Below are 19,256 nucleotides of genomic sequence, written 5' to 3' on the forward strand. Positions count from 1 at the left end.
TTTCATCATTTTCCATATCGTCTATCTTTAAAAAAATAATAGAAAAGGAGACATTTGTCCCTTTATATACAAACACGCATAACTTCGAAACATAGGTTCTGAAATAGTAGTTTTTTTAATGGGTCATGCTAACTAGTGCCCAGAAGCACTAGTTAAGGAAATAAAAAAGGATAATTTTGTATAGAAAACATTTTTTACACTTTTAGAAGTTGATTACACAAGTTCTAAGAACATTTTACCATATTTAGTTCCTTAATTAGTGCAACAGGGGCATTAGTTTATATTTTCCTTTTTAATTGAGGGTATTTTTGAATTTTTGGGGGGTTGAGAGCATTTTAAAGGGTTAATTTTCTATTTTTAAGTGCATACACTTCAGCTTTTTTTGGTGGTGGACTACTTTCAAATATCACGGTCTTGGCTTTCATGAAGATACTTTGAGCTCCTAAAACGCATGTCAATTCCAATTTTTTGTTGATCGTTAAACAATGCAGCGCCGATGTTACATTTGACAACTTCTTCCTCTGGTGGCTGCCAACGAACCACCCTTTCCGGAGCCAGTGCAACTACATTTTCTCTTTGCATTCACACCTCTCATCATTCAATAACAGTTTCCTTGGAGCTTGAATGATACTCGTACCTGCTTCTCCACAAGTTTACGGGGAAAAAATGACGAGAAAAAGATGTGTGAAATTATGCAACACGAAGATCTTTTCTTAGAATAATAGACAGTGTGATTGTGCTTTCCCATGGACAGACACCTTCAACTAACATTAGCTTTTACATAAAAATTTGTGGATAAGTGTGTGAAACCTGTTAAAAGAAACATAGGTTACTATTTTCCCGTGTTCAGTTCCATCGCTACCTTATGATTCAAACGTGTTTGGAGTGTGAAGGTCGCAAAAGAACCATCTTGATGAACCAAAACTAGCATCATAATCATTAGTAATATAGTATGCAATTATTACATTATTGGCTTAACCTTCAAAATTGAAAGACAGGGCCGGTCCAAGGGTTAGACCACCAATTCAAGGGTAAGGCCACAAAGACAAATCGCCTTAGACTTCCAAAAACATAAAAATTTAGTTCGTTAAAAAGGCATCATATTTTACTTTTCCTTGGCTCGACAAACACAGCTGTAGTCCTTCGAGGTATAACAAAGCAACCAGACGAAGCCTCATATTTTGAGCTCTTAACAAGATCATCAGATGAGATTTCCTGCAACACGTAAACACCGTGGAATTGAACCCCTCGTTTGAAATTACTAATGGATACAATTCGAGCAATTGAAGATGCAATTGATTGTACCTGAATGGGATGCAAATGAAGATTTCTTGATTGCAGGGAAGGGCTAACAAATGATACTTCTTGTGGACTTGCGTTGAAAACGACAACAATGAATGAATATCTGCCCAACACAAATGTCAACAAAATTAAAGCAAGTTCTTGTACTAGTCATCAACGTAAAAGTTGCTACATGTTTTAACATACATGGGATCCAGCTGAGACAACCCAGGAAAGCCATCATGACCATCTTCAATACTCATCACTATGACTCCATAAGCCAACGATGGTCCAGTGTTGTGAAAGCGTACTCGTTGCTGCAAATGACACCAGAAATTAAAGTTGATTAATGTGATGAAAATAATTAGTTGCTGATAAAGAATATTTCTTAAGTTGATTAAGAACTTCAGTATCTATGTACTAATTGATGAAGAAATTTATACAATGATGACATTTAAAATGTCTCACCTGTATAGCGTTTGCCGTCCTCAAGCGGAAAAGTGGTGAAGAATACCTTATACGCAACAGGTTTAAGAAATTTTCCATGGCAGCAAGGATGTCAGTCTTTTGAGGCCTGAAGGATGGGTCTGCCAGTCTTGGTTTCATTCTGAAAAGTCAAAGGATACTCGAGATCATCAAGTAGTAAACAGATGCAATACAAGTGGTAAACTAAGAAAATGATTGCCTTGCATAACAGTTTCATTTCAACAACCCACCAAATCATGAGTTTTCTCGATATAATGCTGGATACGTTGTTGACTTGTTTTAGTGTGGCATATTTTATGAAGGCAAATGCCAACAAGTGCGATAAGAAAATATCGCATAGAAAATTGCAATACTTGATATTACTAATACATTGAATGTAATACATTTAATAAAAAAATAATTTTATTCATTAATCAGTATCCTTGAGGCATGCATTTACAGAACCGTTTTTTAAATGGTGATAATGAAATATATATAAACGCTTACATCGGCCAGCTTTTTTCATTTTTCTCCTGTGGAGGAAGACCAACTCCCCAATTATTGGAATTATATGTAAAGTCAAGCCTGAAATTGTGACATTAAAAGTGAAGTTAGATGCAGCTGGAAGCAAATTATTAAGTGACAACCAGTATAAATATTAGAACAGTAACAATGATAATTAATATGCACAGAAGTTGAATGTGTATGGGACACCTGTTAAACCAATCCCCAGAATTGTATGAATCTCGATCCAGTGACTTTGAGCGGAGTATCTCATCACCAGAGTGAAAAAATGGTATTCCCTAACAACAGAAATTGACAGTTACAATCTGTTGAGTAATCAGATTATACTTTCCCAAGTTTGTAACATCTTATCCTAGATTTTGTCAAAAAAATACTTCTTATCCTACGCTATCCTATTTGTTGCACTTACTGAAGCCTCCAACATAAATGCATCAGTATAAATAAAAGAATCGTGATTTTAGCAGTGAACTTCTTACCTGTGATAATGCTATAACACTTGTTGCCAAATGGTTTATCCTGCATCTCTCAGCTACACCGATATCCATTGGAGTCTGAAAGTAAAGAATGAAATTGTACCGGAGACACGGAAAAAAAATTTGCATGAGCAAAATAGAATGTTGAGAATATTATCATATCGTTATTACCTTTAAGCTCACAATGTCAAAGAGGGTTTCATTATCGTGAGCAGAAACATAATTGACCTGCAAAACGACCAAAGATATTTAAAATGTTTTTATCCGCTGTCACAGCCACATTGTTGAAAAAGATCTTTAATATTGATAATTTAAAATCTTGATCATTTCTCAAATTACAGACATGTTTAGAGAAAGTAGAAAATTTAGGTTGGGGGATATACATGGGAATACACTTACCGTCTCTATGGGGAATGAGGCAAAAGCGACCGGTGTCCCACCATATGTTAAAACTTCTGACCCTTTCACCTGATATCATCATAATAAGTTATTAGACAAGACTTCTCATACAAAGAGTTCCATATAAATCTTTTTGGATGCGATTACTAGTGCAATTCAATTACTCAAATGTTAAAACTTGGTTTCATGATGCGATTTTAAATGAAACAGAGCCGCAATGATATTTTTTAAACAGTATGCACACGTTTAATTCCAATAAACATAGCAAGTGGAGCAATGTCAATACCTCTTCTCCTTTGGAGTTGGTTAGCACAAAATCTTGCAAGTTTCCAGCCATTCCAATCTAAAAGCATGAAAGAATATGGATGACTTATATACGCCAAAACTTTTTATACAGAATAATATCGAATTGATCTGAATAGTGATAAGAGGATGTTACAGAATACTAGCCTTCTAGCAGTCCATAATGCATGTATATTTTTTGTATTGCATTGATACAGTTATATATATATAACCAGACACTCTAACTCACTAAGAGGGAGGGGTGAAAGAGAAATTAAGAGAAACTGAGTAAATTGTTAACTTTGTATGATGAAATTGCCCCATCAAAAGCATATGCAAGTCACAAATTACACATATGATATATGATAATTGATACAAGTTGTAGCTTCTACAGCTACCAAGAAATGCTAACTGTTCGGATAAAAGTATAAAATGACACGCGCTAAAACAGACGAAGAAGAAAGGATGTGAGTTGAACATAAAACATCAAAGTTTAGATGAAATAGAACCAGGGAAATATCAACTTCGCCAGCTAACACTGCAATATTCAATAATTCCAACAGTATGTTCCAATATTTTTAAATTGAAAAATAACACAAAATTTGATAAAGCCAAAACCTGGATGTGATCCATTGATGCAGCAAGCATGGATTTTATATTATCTTCTGTTCCATGATCATGGCCATTAGGCTGCAAAAATAGGATGAAACTCAAAACAGAAGTTTTCAAATTAAAAATTGAATGCAAGCATTGAAGGGGATTACTGAGTGTATATATATAATTTATTAAGAAACTTGAGAAAGAGTAGGAATTAAGTTTTAAAAGAATGAAAAGCAAACACCTGCAAAAGTAGACCAGTCACAAAACCCTGTTGTAGAGGGTTGCCAAATGGAGATCCACCAAGCACAGAATCACGAATTCGATCATTAAAGCTGAATATTACATTCCAGAACGACAAATCAACAAAAAATAAATTATTTAGAGTATTTTCAAATTTAACAGTCAAAAGTTTAAGCAATGATGGAGAATTCTTAAAAATTAGAATGTGACATCTTTATCAGTTGAACTTGCATCGACAGATGCATGTTTGGATTGTCTTCTTTCTTAACAAAAGTAAATAAATTTAAGCCGGAATTTCTATCTTGTACATTTAGAATTAAAAAACGGATTATTAAGCAACGTATGGCAGAAAAAAGACAAAGCCTACCTCCCAATTTGTGTTCCAGAAAGATTAAACTGAGAAGCATTTATCCCACGCCCATTATTTGCAACTTCTCCAAAGTCCCATCCTTCACCATATCTGTTTTTCAATTAAATTGAAAATTAGAAAATTAATGACAAAATGAGGAAAAAATACATCATGCACGAGTAAAATGAAGAGGGATGAAGATCATAAAGAAATTCACCAAAGTGTGAGAACAAGTACATGTAGATGCTGGAACCATCAACTCCGTCCTTTTCTTTTGTTAAACGATGGAGAGCATTCTTAGCATTAACCTGCATCAATGACAAACTATTTATTTAAATTATTTTATTTGAATAGTTTCACTTAAACTTTGATAATATTTTATAATAAACTTTATGATGTCAGATTCATCTGTTATTAACAATTTATTTTTTGGATTCAGCCCATAATCTTTTGATAATATTTTATCATAAACTTTAAATATTTTAATAATATAATGTCTAACTTAACATGAAAACAACGATGCACGAACCGTGCAAATGCACTAGTATTTTGCTAGTTTCATATTAAGTCACAGTAAAATGCCAAAGTGAGTTACATTACATACCATTGTCCTCTTCATTATATGACCCATAAGGTCAAATCTGAACCCATCAATCTGAAAAGAAAAGGCATCATATGGTCAACGATAATCGATTCATGGAATCGCATTACATATTTTTTTATATTAATAGAAAAAGAAAGGGAAAGTACAATTAAGGTGGGATAAAAAATCCTTCAAATCAGGATAACTTATACAGAAAGTAACAACAAAACTACAAAGCCTGCAGGCTGCCAAATCTCTCTACAAATCAGAGATAGAAACTCGCCAACTCCCATAAAGCTTCCATGAGTTGGGAAAAATTCTATAAAAAATTGTATGCCGCGCATAAAATCAATGAGGTACTTTTAGGAATTTAGAAGGTCCATCCCAAAAACAGAAAGTTTCTAAATCATACAAATCACCTTGTAATTGACTGCCCAGTGTACAAGATCATCAAGGATTAAACGCTCGACCATAAAGTGCTCACTCGCAGTATTATTCATACAAGTACTGTGCTCAATGAAACCATCTGTGTTCCTTCTTAGATAGTAACCTGGAACAACCTATAATGAAGAAATACTCAATAGGGAAGCTACAGATATACTTACCTTAATAATGAAGAAATACTCGACTAAAGAAAAAATCTTTATAATTTCTGACCTTATCAAGGACAGAATGTTCACCGGAGGGTCCACTTCCTTGCAAATGATTGTAGACAGTATCCAACACAATGCGAAGGCCGTTATGATTAAGAGCCTGCAATGTATATTAGTATCAAGAGACAGAACAACAAAAGAATTTATATAACCAACAGTTGACAATGGCAATACTCTTCCACGTTACAAAATTAACTACAACTATTGATCCTGAATTTAACACTGGGTTAAAAGACATTGAAACCATACCTGAACCATCTTACGAAACTCAATGGCACGGTTTGGACCATTTGGATTACTTGCATAGCTGCCTTTAGGGACACCCCAAAGAACAGGATTGTACCTTTTTAAGACGAGAATATGAACAAGTTAACTTTGCGTATATGAATGTTTGAATTGTCCGTCACTTTGGTTTTTAGAAACCTACCCCCAGTTATATCCGTCAAAGTTTTGGATGGCTGTAATAAGAGCTTGTTGCTGATCTGAATCAGGTGGAAAGCTTTCCAGTACCGACTTATCTATCAGAATGGTTAAGTCAGAATGTCAGATAATATATATAAAACAACATATAACAAGCTGCATGATGGAAGGATGTAACAAATATTTAGAGGATAATATGTTATTAATCTTACCAACATTTCTCCAGTTCTCCTTTTGATCATCAACCCCAGCAAACTGAAATGTTGGCAATAGATGGACATGCGTGATACCAGCACTTGATAATTTCTTTAGATGAAGTACACCTGCCGAATCCTTCAAGCATATGATTGTAGATAGTTCCAATAAGACAGCAAAACAAGCAAAAAGTGAATTATGCCTCATAAAAGATGGAAATTCTTCTTCTCCATCATTAGAAAGACTATAAGATATTAGAATTACCGGCAAAGTAAAGGCCAAATAACCACCACGAAATTCAGGTTGCACAGAGAGGTCATTGGCACTAAATCGCAACAAGCAGAAGGTAATCAGAATAACATCACTTATAGTAAACTTACAGCAAAGATAGAATCATCTCTGAATAAAATTAAAGATATCAATAAAAAGCTACCTGAAGTCCCTTATATGCAGTTCATATATGCTTATATCAGAGAAAGAATGTAAAATGGGCTTCTCATTAGCCAGATTATCCCATCCATCAGGTTTTAACTCATCAGAGTCAAGATTAAGCAGAAAAGTCCGCCTGCCATCTGATGAAAGTCTGCTTAAATACAGAAAAAGAAGAGGTTAAAACAAAAAATCATTAAGGAAATTGAATTTTGTATTTAATTACTAAGAATATGTATTACTAAATTGTTCCTATGAATTCAAGAATCTAGATTATAGAAATAATTTGGAAAAGATAATTGATGGAAAACTGAGCGTACCCTCTAGCATATGGATCATTAGCATAGCATTTTTCAACACGTGAAGTACTAGGGTGGTATACGCATACTTCATAAACATAGTAACAACCCTCCCAACTTTTTCGCCCTTTAGTTCTCCAAACACCATGCTCCTCCTCAAGGGGAACGATTTCTATGGGATCATCTCCTGATGGATGCTTATAGATGTAAGCACGCACCGACTGTTTTCACCCAAAAAATAATGTGCAAAGGTCTATCTTAATATTAAGATAAGGTTGAAGAGAGTGTCCGCAAGATTTTTAAGTTATTTCAATGGAAGAAAATATACTTGAGCAGTAGGTGCCCACAAGTAGAGTGACACGGCTTCCTCTGAGAAAAGTGCACCAAGGGGACCATTATATGAGAAAAGATCATCTAAAACACCAGGTAATTGCAAACCAGTACAATTCCTGCATTTCTCATCAGCTGAGCAAAATCACGAGAATAAATACTTTAGTAGACACTAGTTGTGACTGCAAGGCGCTTCTTCTTCCCACATTTACACAAGAATACAATGACATAAGCCTAAATAATCATCAAATATAGTGCAAAACGCACGCTGCATAGATTTTTCGATTTTACACAATCTAGTGAAGACAGAAAGGACTTACAATCATAAATAGCAACCGCCAACTGGGATTTAAGAAGAGATTTAACATCCGAACCAGGTGGCACATTGAAAGCTCTGTAACCTCGAATATGTGGAAATTTCTCCACCACCTACAAACACAAAGTTTGCATTAGTAACTAAATAGTGCTTATTTTAAAAGCATCAGTGTCAAAAACAATGGAACCATAAAGCAATCAGAGGTATTTAGTAGTGCTTGCTATAGAAAAATCATAAAGATGAAACATACTAAAAAGGGTATATTACATTTGCAGGAAGGCCAGCCTTATCCTCTTGAAGCTTAATTTTCAAATCCTCACCTATCAATTAGGCAATACAATATGAGTCATTGTTCATTTGCAATCAACTATAAATAAGAAAAACAGAAATTATGAATCACTGACTCACACACGCAATTAAAAATTGAAGAAAATGGAAGTGATTAAGGGTCTATTTGGATTGACTTATTTGAGTTTATCTGTTACCGTGAAAAAGGCCGTGACAAAAAGGTTTAGGCGCTTACCGTTACCGTTTTTCACCGTTTTTATATGGTGAAAAAAAATCACGCCGAAACGCCGATACGGCCGCGACGAAACACCGAACGAAACGCAATACGGCCACGACAAAATGCTAATAGATAGAGACTTCTATTTTTTCCAATAGAAATGAATAAAAATCACATTTTTATTACAAATATGAACATAAATTATGAAGTGTTATCTCATTTTAACTCTTTCCTAGTTCAAAACTTTACATTTATCTCATATTTAAGTTGTTATACATATATTATAGCACAAATAATTTAATAAGATTCGTGGGATATTGTGATTAATTCACATCACGACGACCGTATTTCGTAGCGCAACAGCCGTAACAACCGAAATCACGAAATCTTTGTGAGATTGTTTGGATTGTCTTATTTGAACTAAACAGTTAACAGCATGTACAAAAATAAAATTAACTTTATTTTATCTTTTGCTTTAGAAATAGCTTATGTAAGCTTATACATAAGCGCTTATCATGATAAGTGCTTGTGTTATAAGCTGCAAATAAGTTGTTTATCCAAACATGGCCTAAATGTAACTACATGTGTTGGCATCGTGTCAGACACTGTACAATCTGAAGTGTCTATGCTATCAACCAGAAAACCAAAATAAAGCAGAAGGTTATAAAATAGAACCTTGAATTTGAGAATTTGAAATGGTTAAAGAAGCATTTTTGCTGGAAAGTAAATAAGAAAACCCATTTTGAACATCAACATTCCAAGCAATAACAGATTCAGTGACCCAATAAGCTTTTGAGTACAATAACAAATTATCCTGCATCTGGGTCATCATGTTTAAATAAAAAGTTAGAAATTCCAATTAAAGAAATGGTTTTTATTGAGGAATGAAACAGTGAATGCAAAAGTAAGTGCGATTAAAACTAAACCTGAGAAATGGAAGTAGTTTCGTCCACAGTAGAAGAAGAAGAGATTAAGCAAGAAAGAGGTGTTGATGGGGAATTGATGATGCGAAGTGAAGTTGTTTGGAAAGTAGAAGAAGAAGGAAGTTGCAGTGAATGGCCGCGAGAGAAAGATGAAAGAAAATTGGGTTTGGAAATTGAAGGGAGAGAAAGTGAAAATGGTGATGTTAACCGAAGAAGCATTTTTCTTTTGTTCCACAGACACACAAAAACACAGTTAGAGTGTGACTGTGTGTAGATGAAAGACAGAAAGAAATCACATGCATGCGTGTGTGTGATGAAAATATCTACTATCATTCACAAAAAGTCAAAAGCCTTTTCAATTTCAATTAATTCATCATGTGTTCTAGTCTCTATATCATGTGTCATAGTTCTAGATTATATTCTATTAGGATGCGTTTCATCTCATAAAAAATAGGCAATTGGATAGGACAACTTTAGTTGTATTGATTTTCATTTTAAAACTATTTCGTGATACCGGACAAACTGAGGGTGATGGGAAATGACAAGTTGTTTAAAATACTAAAATAACATTTTATCCATCAATCATCGTACAAAAATTGTCATGTCTTGTATGATATTGAATGTTGGACAGTAAAGAGCTAATAATATAATTAATTCAATTTTGTAGAGATGAAGATGAGAAGTGGTTATACAATATAAGAAAAGATATAAGAAAAGATTAGGAATAATAGTATTCAAGATATAAGTTGTAGCAGCACTTATTGTGGAAAATATGATAGATTCAAGATATAATGGTATGAACATTTATGTGGTGGAGAATAGGGCCATGGAATAGAAGCACTAGTAAAGAGCATAAATTATATAGAGGACAGTTCCATAGTTACAAGTAAATGGAAACTAAAGAAAACTATAGGCTTAATCATTAAGAAGAATATGTATATAACATTCTGGTATGAAGCCATTTAACCAGTTTTAGCTGAAGCCCTTGCTATAAAGTGTTGCCTCCAGCTTGCTATTAATCTGAAGCTAGACATAATCCTAATCCAACTTGATGCACAAGATGTGAACAATTTATTACTATACATTACTCTGTTTCATCAAAGCCACTGGTACAAGACTAGTGATAAGCGCTTGGTCGAGTTAACCTCAAGGAACGAAGTTCAAATCGCACAAACAGTTGTAAAATGGTCATCAATGTCACTTTAATTGATACTAATAATAACTTCTGTTCAATACTATAATAATCTCATACCCTTAGAAAACAAACCCCCACACAAGCCCAGCTCAATAACTATATATTAACAGAAATTATGCACCCCTTTGCAAAATAATAAATCCACCTTTCCGAATCATGATCCACAGCCTTTATGCAAGGATACATGACTTATGATTTTCCAAACTAAATTAGAATCAGCGCCGTTATTAAATTATCTGATGCTCCATCCTCTAAGCCGATTATTTCCGCCCAAGGCACCACCAAATCAAACTGGTCATTCACTACAGGCTGCCACTACACATTTGATTACCGTTGATGCTGATAACAAATTTTATAATTCTTTTCATGCCAATAAACCAGACTTCACCAATCAGTGCCAACAAAATCACAACATTGTCTACTGCGCGGACAAAACAATTAGCTACAACAGAAATATTGCACCTAAAATTCTCAGCCATTTACAATATTATATAACAGACCAAACTCAGCACAAAAGACCGTCCATCCTTATAAAATTAAGCTACTGCAACAACGGAGTAATAATAAATTATGCACTATTTGCATTCTGTGACCACCTGTTCCGATATTGGCACACAACAGCTCTTCGCAAAAAACTGTTACTATATTTTATTAATCACAATGATTTACTATGCTCTCTTATTTTCAACTGTTGTCTGTCTCTATATCTACTCATTTACCACAGAAACACACAATATTCACCGCCTTCTATATTAACCAAACACACGCATACGAAATTGTCTCAATGATAAAGTGATATATATATATATATATATATATATATATATATATATATATATATATATATATATATATATATATAAGTGCATTGGAATATTGTTTATTTTTTAAACTGCTGCAGAGCGGAAAAAAAGTCAAGAACAAAAATATAGAAAGTTGTTATTGGTGAATTCTTTTGCGATTTCCATAGAATAAAAATCAACTAAATCATTTCTTATTATAAAACACTGACATGCCATGTTGAAATAGAAATGCTCAAACTAAAATTTGGCTCTCTTCAATCAGTATTTAAACTCCACACATACAAATCAGAAGTTTTCCATTCATAATAGTCTAGGAATCTTTTTTTCCAATACTACTATTTTTCAATCAACACAATATTATGACTCCACAACTCAATGTCAAAATACAACTCAATATTATGACTCCACAACTCAATGTCAAAATACAAATTATAAGTCTACAACAAACTTTAAAATTCATACACACACTTCAAATAAATAACGAAACTCAAAACCATCCTTTATTATTGTTCCACAACAACATGTAAATAGTAGTTTCACTAGCACGGCAAGCAACCAAGTTGGCGAAGGTTGTTGAGGCCAAGTAAACCTTTCTTCAGAACAAGCCACTGTAGATATATCCCTGCAGCACACTGCCAAGAGTATTTTATATAATTAAAATACAGTACTGTGTTTCAATTGAAAGTAAAGGATAAAGAAAGAAGCCATATATATAAAAAATGAGGCAAATGAGTACTTACTGTGCTGTACAATGATGGAAAACTATTATTCTACTGAAAATCTTTTCAGACGACTTTACAATTGGGTGGGATGTTATCCGGCCCAGCATTGATTTCCTTTGGCATGTTTGTTAACTTCAACTCAAGCAGAGTGTTGACATGCTTTAGTCCATCAGGAAGTCTTTGCAGGTTCTGACACGATCTGATTTCCAGTTGTTTGAGACACGGGAGTGCTCCATGCTCTATGTTCCATTCCTGTAATCGCTCCAGCACCCAAATTTTTAAGACTTGAAGCTGAGGAAAGCTTTGAGGTTTGCAAACCATAGATGTTTCTGTGTATGACTCTGCGAGTAAACACAGTTTCTGGAGATATGGAAAATCTTTCAAAGTTATCATGGGATCATCCTCTAGTTTCGAATGTGATAGGGTAAGTTCAATGAGTCTATGAGGAAAATCGGATAGAAGAATAGATGATCTTCTCAAGCTTCCTAGCAAATACATGTTAGTGAGACTTACGTTTTTTTCAAAGGACTTCAAGTGTAAATTCCAAGGTTCCCCTTTTTCATTTCTAGATTTTAGTCTCAGTGATTGAAGGTGTACTAATGTACTGATCCAGTCAGCCACAGCCTCAAGTTGAGCTATCATTGTGTCTTGGTTTAGTGACATTGATTGGCATGCTAATCTCAACTTTTTTATGTTGGCCAATTTATCCAAGCCATCCTTCACTGTAGTGTCTTCGTCTATAAACAGTCCCGACAAGGTTTGGAGGTCAGATAGAGAATTGTTTTTGAACAAGAGGTCAGATAGACAATTACCTTTTGGTTTAGGTGGAAATTTGGTGCGGTAAGTCTCACTCAAGAACAAGTGTCTGAGTTCCATCTTCCAGACAGAGCTAGGTATTGTATGTATGCTAGTATGTTTGAGATCAAGTGTCTGTAGCTTCAAGAGGCTGCTTATAGATGATGGAAGTGACTCTAAGTAGGTCCAGCGCAAGCCAAGATATGTTAGCTGAGTAAGTCTTTTTATGCGTTTAGGCAATTTGGGCTTGTAAACGCCTTCAAGATCAAGCACCCGAAGGAGTAAGAAGCAATCACTTGAAATACATCCCTTAAGAAAATGACCTACTTGTTGCCCAGGTTTACTCCCCTCCCGAGTATCGAAGGAAAGAAAGGAGATAACTTTCTTATAGTAGGTTTTGAGGGTGGTTGAATCAGTAGTGTCACCATGAATGTGATTGTTCCAGATATTGCCATCAAGAAGATGATCTGCAACCCGAGAAATAATGTTTTTTTTAAGCTGTACATTAGAATCCGGGGAAGTGGTGGTATGGTTTTGTAGATCTCTGAACTCGTATGTCTGTGTTAACCAGAGTTGTCGTAAAGCACTAGGGAGACGGCATGTTTTGACCTTTCCATTGGGCTTTCTCTTGACAACTTGGACCATGCCGTTATCTATCAACTCTTCCAGGTACCTTTGTGCAACTAGCTCTGGGGTTTCTCCGCGGTTTAAATGAGAAATCAGACCCTCAGCAACCCACAAAACAATCAACCTTCTAACAGAGATCTCAAATTCCACGGGAAAATACACAAAGTAAAATAGACATGTTCTCAGTTGATGAGATATTTGTCTGTTAATTTTGTGAACTGTTTTAGACCAATTGTGTTTTTGAGATATATTAAATAGTGGCCCCTCCAACACCTTTGTCCATGCCTCATGTGTACGTGGGACATCTTGATGTGAAAGCAAATCACACATTTGGTGTATTTGTGATTCCAGCCCCCCGCATTTCATCACAATTTCTCTTCCAACCTTCTCCAAGTGTTTCTGTTTCAGTTTCAGTTTCAGTTTCACCTTCAAATGAAATTTGAATACCATCAAGCTAGTTTCATCATCTAACAAGTGTGAAGATGTAGGCGACGATGATGATGATGATGCTTCTTCATGTGGAGATTCAACAGAGACATCAAACTTGGGTTTGTCGTTGATTCCGGCTATCTTCCTAACAATATCTTCCAGATTGCTGTGAATAACAAACTCCTCAAACCGATTCATAGCACTAGACCTGCTACTCATTAAATTTTTAATCACATTCTCTATATCATCGGTAACATCTTCAAAGTCCTTTTCCCACTTCTTGAAATATGCTTTGTTTCTACTGTGCCCGCGCAGTCTAATTAGTTCAGACACTTCCTGCTTTCGCGTCAGCTCTCCTTCAATCAATCGTATCATATGAACCATCTGGTTGTTCAACCACCGACGCCCTTGAGTCCGAATATAGAATAGAGTGTTTTTGTTGGATGAAACCATCTTACAATCATGGCTCTTGTCAGTCATGTGTAATAATGATGGAGATGCAAGCTCTGCTGTTTGGAATGCTTCCAAATGTCCTTTTGGGATTGAAATAGGATAATGGATGAAAATGTTACAGGGACAGGGGGAGGGTTGGTTTCTTTTGTTTGGGGAATGGAACGAGGCTGAGAAGAGAAGATGGTCTTTGGGAGTTGGACTCTGGTTCTTAAATAGTCGTTTCTGCAGTGTTAGGGAGGGTATATTTGCCAATGATGTCAGAACCGGACCAGTCATCGAACCGGCGAGTTCACCGGTTCAAGGTTCAATTGGTCGGACCGAGTTCAATTGGGGTCGAACCATTTTTAATTAAATATATATTTTAATTGATATAAAAATAAAAATATATGAATAATTGTTCAATATTTCATAATTTCACACATTAAAAAGATAAAATATCACAAGTCAAAATAAAATAAAATTTATAATTCAAACCAAATTAGAAGTTATATAATAAACTAAGTTCAATAACACAAAATAGCATCATAACATCAATTGACAACATACTGCCTTCAAAAAAATCAATTGGCAACATACTACCAAAACAAAGTGCTAAGTGAAAAAGCAAAAACTAAATGTTCATCAGGTTCATAAAGACTAGTGTCATAACATCCGTTGCCAAATGCATAGCTAAATGCAACGTAGTGTCAAGTTAAAAACTAAATGTTCATCTAAACATAAAAATTTAAAAACTAAAAAAAAAGAAGGTTAAAATGACGTCGTTTTGCCATGTTTTTTTAAAATAAAAAAAACTTGTAGAATCGCTTGAACCGCCCCGACCGGTTCGTCCCGGTTCGACCTCGGTTCACGCGTTTTTTTGCCGGTCGATTTCCTATCCATTTTTTGCTCATAATCGAAACGTTTTCATGACCGGTTCACGGTCCGACCGGTCGGTCCGGTCCGGTTTTGATAACCTTGATATTTGGATAATAAGTAAGTTTTATTTTATTTTTTTCATTCAACTTTTTTAATTATAATCTTTAAAAAAAAAAAAAACCCTTACCCTCTTTGTTTTCATTTAGTAAACCAAAAGTAATTAACTACCGCTATCTCCTCCGTAAAAAAAAAAAACTAATGCTAACTCGGTCCATATATATAATATTTCATTGACTAAATCACGGGTATTAATCTCTATTTCTTTTTTTTTTACCGTAACAATCTTAACTCATTTCATTAATCAAAATAGTTTCAATACAGGATGATATATAATCAAAGTCTTGGCGACTAGCAAAGGACAACGCCGCTCTTGCTAACAAGTGAGCAACATTGTTGGCTTGTCTCCTGGTAAAACTTATCCTAAAGTTTTGTAATAAACGTAAAGAAGTTTTGCACACGGCTAACATAGCACCGAATTCTGTACGTAGATTTAGTTTACCGCTAATGCCATCTACCACTAGTTTGCAATCTAGTTCTATAACAACATTAGCAACGCCTAAATTTCGTAACCAAGAAATAGCTGCTTTCAATCCCCATGCCTCTGCTTCGTATGGAAGTGGATTGCCATAACTCCATGTTGTTTGAGCACGGATGAAATTTCCTTTGTCATCTCTTAAACACATACCCGCACCGAAACAGTTTTGCTCCTTAAATATCGCCGCGTCGACATTACATTTAAGCATACTAATCGCTGTCGTACGCGGTCAAAAATAAGTTTTATAAAATATAGTACAAGGGAGTTAACCTTGGTCGTCTCACAAGGATCTCTAATTTAATAATTAGTAAAAATAAGAACAATGAATAACACAATTAGATGGGGTTTTGGTTTTTAGATTGAAAGAGTATTTGAAATTCAATTGATAAAAAAAGACGATCAATCCATTGGTTTTAGGCAAACTTCGTTATGATTCTATCCTCGGTTCACATAAAATATTGTTTATATATTCATGTCTTGGTTGGTTTATAAGACCGATTATACAAGCGATAAACAGTTTATACGAATTCATTCGATTAAGCAAAGAATGTGTTCAACTAACCATGAGTAGTGAACAAGCGTCACTTAGAACACGGTTTGTATCATGACAAATTTCGACCAACCCTTTTTTGCTAAGCGCGAAAAAACCTATATCAATTCCTATTCGAACTAGTCATACAAGCGATGAATCAATCCGAAAAGTCTCACAATATATAACTCAAAATAGAGATTAAGCATCACTATATTCGAGTTTCATAAATAAATAAAGAGCATGAATTGATAAGAGAAGACAATAAATAAATAAACTGAATTACTATTAAGAATTGAACCTCAAGAAGTCATGAACGATGTTCCCGTATACCAATGGATCAACCTAGGGTTGCTAGTTCTCCATGAGAATGTAGCAGCCTTTCTTTTCTATTTTTTTGCGTGAAATCAGAATAATCAAACCCTAGCTGTGTTTTTGCTTAAGTACTCATAGAAAATTGGGCTTAAAAAGCTACGGGTCAAAAAACATAAGTTTGACCCGAAATTACATTATTTTCATAAAGTCTGGAACATAAACGTAAATATTTGACTGCGTTGCGCTCCGAACTGGGTTCTGTCCTTAACATGAAAGTTGTAGCTCTTTCTCTTGTCTTTCCAACGCATATTCGCACACCTCAATCCGATACTCGTAGCTCAAGTTATGACCTGCAGACTGAGAAGGATCAATATGTCATTAAATACGAAAATTGGTCAAATAAATTCATTAAGGCTCAATTGTGACCCAAAACTTAGAAACATAATAAAAACTCGATATTATTGTAGAAAGACTACTAATATGCTAAATTATAATACTAGAAAATATGTGCCAAAATGCACAAATCAAATTCCCCCACACTTATTCTTTTGCTCTCCTGAGCAAAACTCAAGAACAAAGCATGCTACAATCATCACAAGCAATCAACAAATTCTAGGATTCAAGCTTCCAACCGTGGACTGTATTTCAAAGATTGACATAACTCTTGTATATCAGCTGTCAACGATAACCCTGCGTGTGTGTGTGTACTGCCTATTACTGTCAACCAGAGTCATAACATGATCCTTCTTGAAAACTATACAGTCAGGATACTAAGCTGTCTTTTCTTTCCTACAACTCAGAGTTTGAGTTCGGATTTCAGCTTCAGGGGAAGCTACGCTTTTCTTGTTCTCACAGGCTTTTTGATTTTTATACGCAAGGATACTACTTAAGTTCATTTTAGTTATGCTTTAGGTGCTACTCTACCTTTTCACCTGACGGGATCTCACTTGTAATGAGTCCAACCTGTTACTCCGAATAGAGCACCTTACACAGCATTTGTTCCTCCAGTTTCGGGCACAGGAACTCAACATATTCATTATTGTTCCTCCAGTTTCGGGCACAGGAACTTATTCTATAATGAATTTTTTTAATTTTTTTTTTATTGTGTAGTATCCCATCATTTAATCTAGCCATGATCCTACAATCAAGTAATCCAGCTTTCCCTCAAACTTAGTCCTAATCATACCTCTTTATCATATTCTATACTCAGACAACTTAGGATAATGACTGTGTATTTTAAAGATTTATCAAGCCACTACTAAGTTTGCATGTTTTTCAGCAGTTGTGCATTAAGGTGCAAAGATCATCATATCAAGCATGAAAACAAGAATTTCCAAAAATTTCACCAATCCTACAGCTATATTGCTCTAGTCTTAAAACATGTAACTACTCATAACAATTGCATGCATGCTAAATTTATTTTTTATTTTATTATTACTATTTTTTTTAATTGACAAAAAAATAAAATAAATAAATGTCCCCCCCACACTTAAAACAGACATTGTCCGCAATGTATAACAATAAGCATAAAGAAAAGGAAGGAACACACCCGAGGGCTAAGGTGTAGCTTTCATGTCTGGTGGTTTTGGAGGAGGTCGTTCCACACTACGAATACACGTAACAGGAAGAAGCAAGTGGCAAGTGGACTTGCCCTTTAGTAAAAATTCTGGTGGCTTAGGAGGAATAGCCAATGTATATGGTGGACCTGCAATAACAAAAGCATGAATATCAGAAAATCCACATTTAGCTTGTGAGTCAGATAAATTGGGTGGAAGAGATGCACAAATGATGAAGGATGGCTGCTTGTTGTGCGGCTTAATCAGAGGTTCCACCAACAATCTTTTTGCTATAGACAATGGTTGCTTCCGACTAAAATCCACACTTTTTGTGTTAACTTCAAGAGTTATTGAATTTGTTGGGATTTCTGCACAACTGGTTGCCGGAATCAAAATGTCTTCACCTAAAATAGCTGCATTGATCTCATGACAAATATTACAAACACCACATTCACAAGCAAAAATTTCAAAAGATTTATCTACTTCAAGAGAAGTATATAATTCATCTAAATCAGATTTCAATAAATTTTGTGGTGTAATCTCTTCCATGCATTCACTTGAATTTATGTTGCTTATTTTGTGTTCATCAACGGAAACAAGTATTGTTTCAATGGGCTCACTTGGAGTTTCATCAAGACTTGTATCACATTGCATTACCTCTAATAGTGCAGCAGGTTGTACATCAACATGAGACATCTTCTCCTCTTGAATTCGATGGACGGTGGAGATTATTTGTTCAACTTGATCAGTTTGGACTTTCATAACTTGCATATGTTGAAGAAATTGCAAATGATCTTCAGCCATTCTCTTATTATTTTCAGCCATCTGCATTATCATTTCTTCCAAACTAGGTTGTGGTTCAACTACCAATGAATCAATTTGCTGAAACTGTGGATGTGACCAAATAGGCTGTTCTTCAAGATATGAATTTTGTTCTTGATAGTATTGTCCTTGAAAATTACCTACAAATTGGGTCTCACCACAAAGAGCAGTATCTAACAATATAGGACATGCATCACTAATATGAAAACTCGAAGAACAAATATTACACATCACAGTTGGAATATGATTTTGATAGCATGCTTGTTGTTTTCTTGCATCCAAGCAATTAATTA

General features: G+C 34.9%; 2 protein-coding genes across 4 annotated transcripts; both read right to left on the bottom strand.

The window, feature by feature from the left end:
• Window positions 1–910: 910 nt before the first annotated feature.
• Window positions 911–9,657, bottom strand: LOC123909151 (pullulanase 1, chloroplastic). Of its 2 annotated transcripts, none has more exons than XM_045960038.1 (28): window positions 9,271–9,657; window positions 9,020–9,158; window positions 8,107–8,159; window positions 7,844–7,952; window positions 7,522–7,658; window positions 7,215–7,414; window positions 6,899–7,048; window positions 6,730–6,790; window positions 6,483–6,603; window positions 6,278–6,368; window positions 6,100–6,193; window positions 5,855–5,950; window positions 5,617–5,757; window positions 5,219–5,269; window positions 4,852–4,922; window positions 4,633–4,725; window positions 4,267–4,357; window positions 4,044–4,115; window positions 3,430–3,486; window positions 3,144–3,212; window positions 2,916–2,972; window positions 2,748–2,822; window positions 2,461–2,549; window positions 2,254–2,331; window positions 1,750–1,888; window positions 1,489–1,598; window positions 1,306–1,405; window positions 911–1,215 (listed from the first exon to the last, which is right to left on the bottom strand). In XM_045960038.1, the coding sequence occupies exons 1-28, from the start codon at window positions 9,598–9,600 to the stop codon at window positions 1,099–1,101; spliced, it is 2,991 nt and encodes a 996-aa protein (XP_045815994.1). In that variant the 5' UTR covers window positions 9,601–9,657; the 3' UTR covers window positions 911–1,098. The 2 variants fall into 2 exon arrangements, with proteins under 2 accessions (XP_045815994.1, XP_045815919.1); XM_045959963.1 differs by having other exon boundaries at window positions 9,020–9,164; window positions 9,271–9,655.
• Window positions 9,658–11,482: 1,825 nt separating this feature from the next.
• Window positions 11,483–15,275, bottom strand: LOC123909296 (probable disease resistance RPP8-like protein 2). Of its 2 annotated transcripts, none has more exons than XM_045960214.1 (3): window positions 15,253–15,275; window positions 12,006–14,536; window positions 11,483–11,897 (listed from the first exon to the last, which is right to left on the bottom strand). In XM_045960214.1, the coding sequence occupies exon 2, from the start codon at window positions 14,316–14,318 to the stop codon at window positions 12,051–12,053; it is 2,268 nt and encodes a 755-aa protein (XP_045816170.1). In that variant the 5' UTR covers window positions 14,319–14,536; window positions 15,253–15,275; the 3' UTR covers window positions 11,483–11,897; window positions 12,006–12,050. The 2 variants fall into 2 exon arrangements, with proteins under 2 accessions (XP_045816170.1, XP_045816111.1); XM_045960155.1 differs by lacking the exon at window positions 15,253–15,275 and having other exon boundaries at window positions 12,006–12,724; window positions 12,800–14,533.
• Between the last annotated feature and the right edge of the window lie 3,981 nt (window positions 15,276–19,256).

Source organism: Trifolium pratense, linkage group LG1 (assembly GCF_020283565.1).
Source record: "Trifolium pratense cultivar HEN17-A07 linkage group LG1, ARS_RC_1.1, whole genome shotgun sequence".
Lineage (NCBI taxonomy): Eukaryota > Viridiplantae > Streptophyta > Magnoliopsida > Fabales > Fabaceae > Trifolium > Trifolium pratense.

Coding starts and splice junctions, on each gene's coding strand:
- LOC123909151 (XM_045959963.1), bottom strand. CDS start 9,600: ATGATAGTAGATATTTTCATCACACACACGCATGCATGTGATTTCTTT. Junction 6,604..6,729: donor ATTTGGCCTTTACTTTGCCG/GTAATTCTAATA, acceptor ATATGCTTGAAG/GATTCGGCAGGTGTACTTCA. Junction 4,923..5,218: donor ATATAATGAAGAGGACAATG/GTATGTAATGTA, acceptor TCATTGATGCAG/GTTAATGCTAAGAATGCTCT.
- LOC123909296 (XM_045960214.1), bottom strand. CDS start 14,318: ATGACTGACAAGAGCCATGATTGTAAGATGGTTTCATCCAACAAAAAC.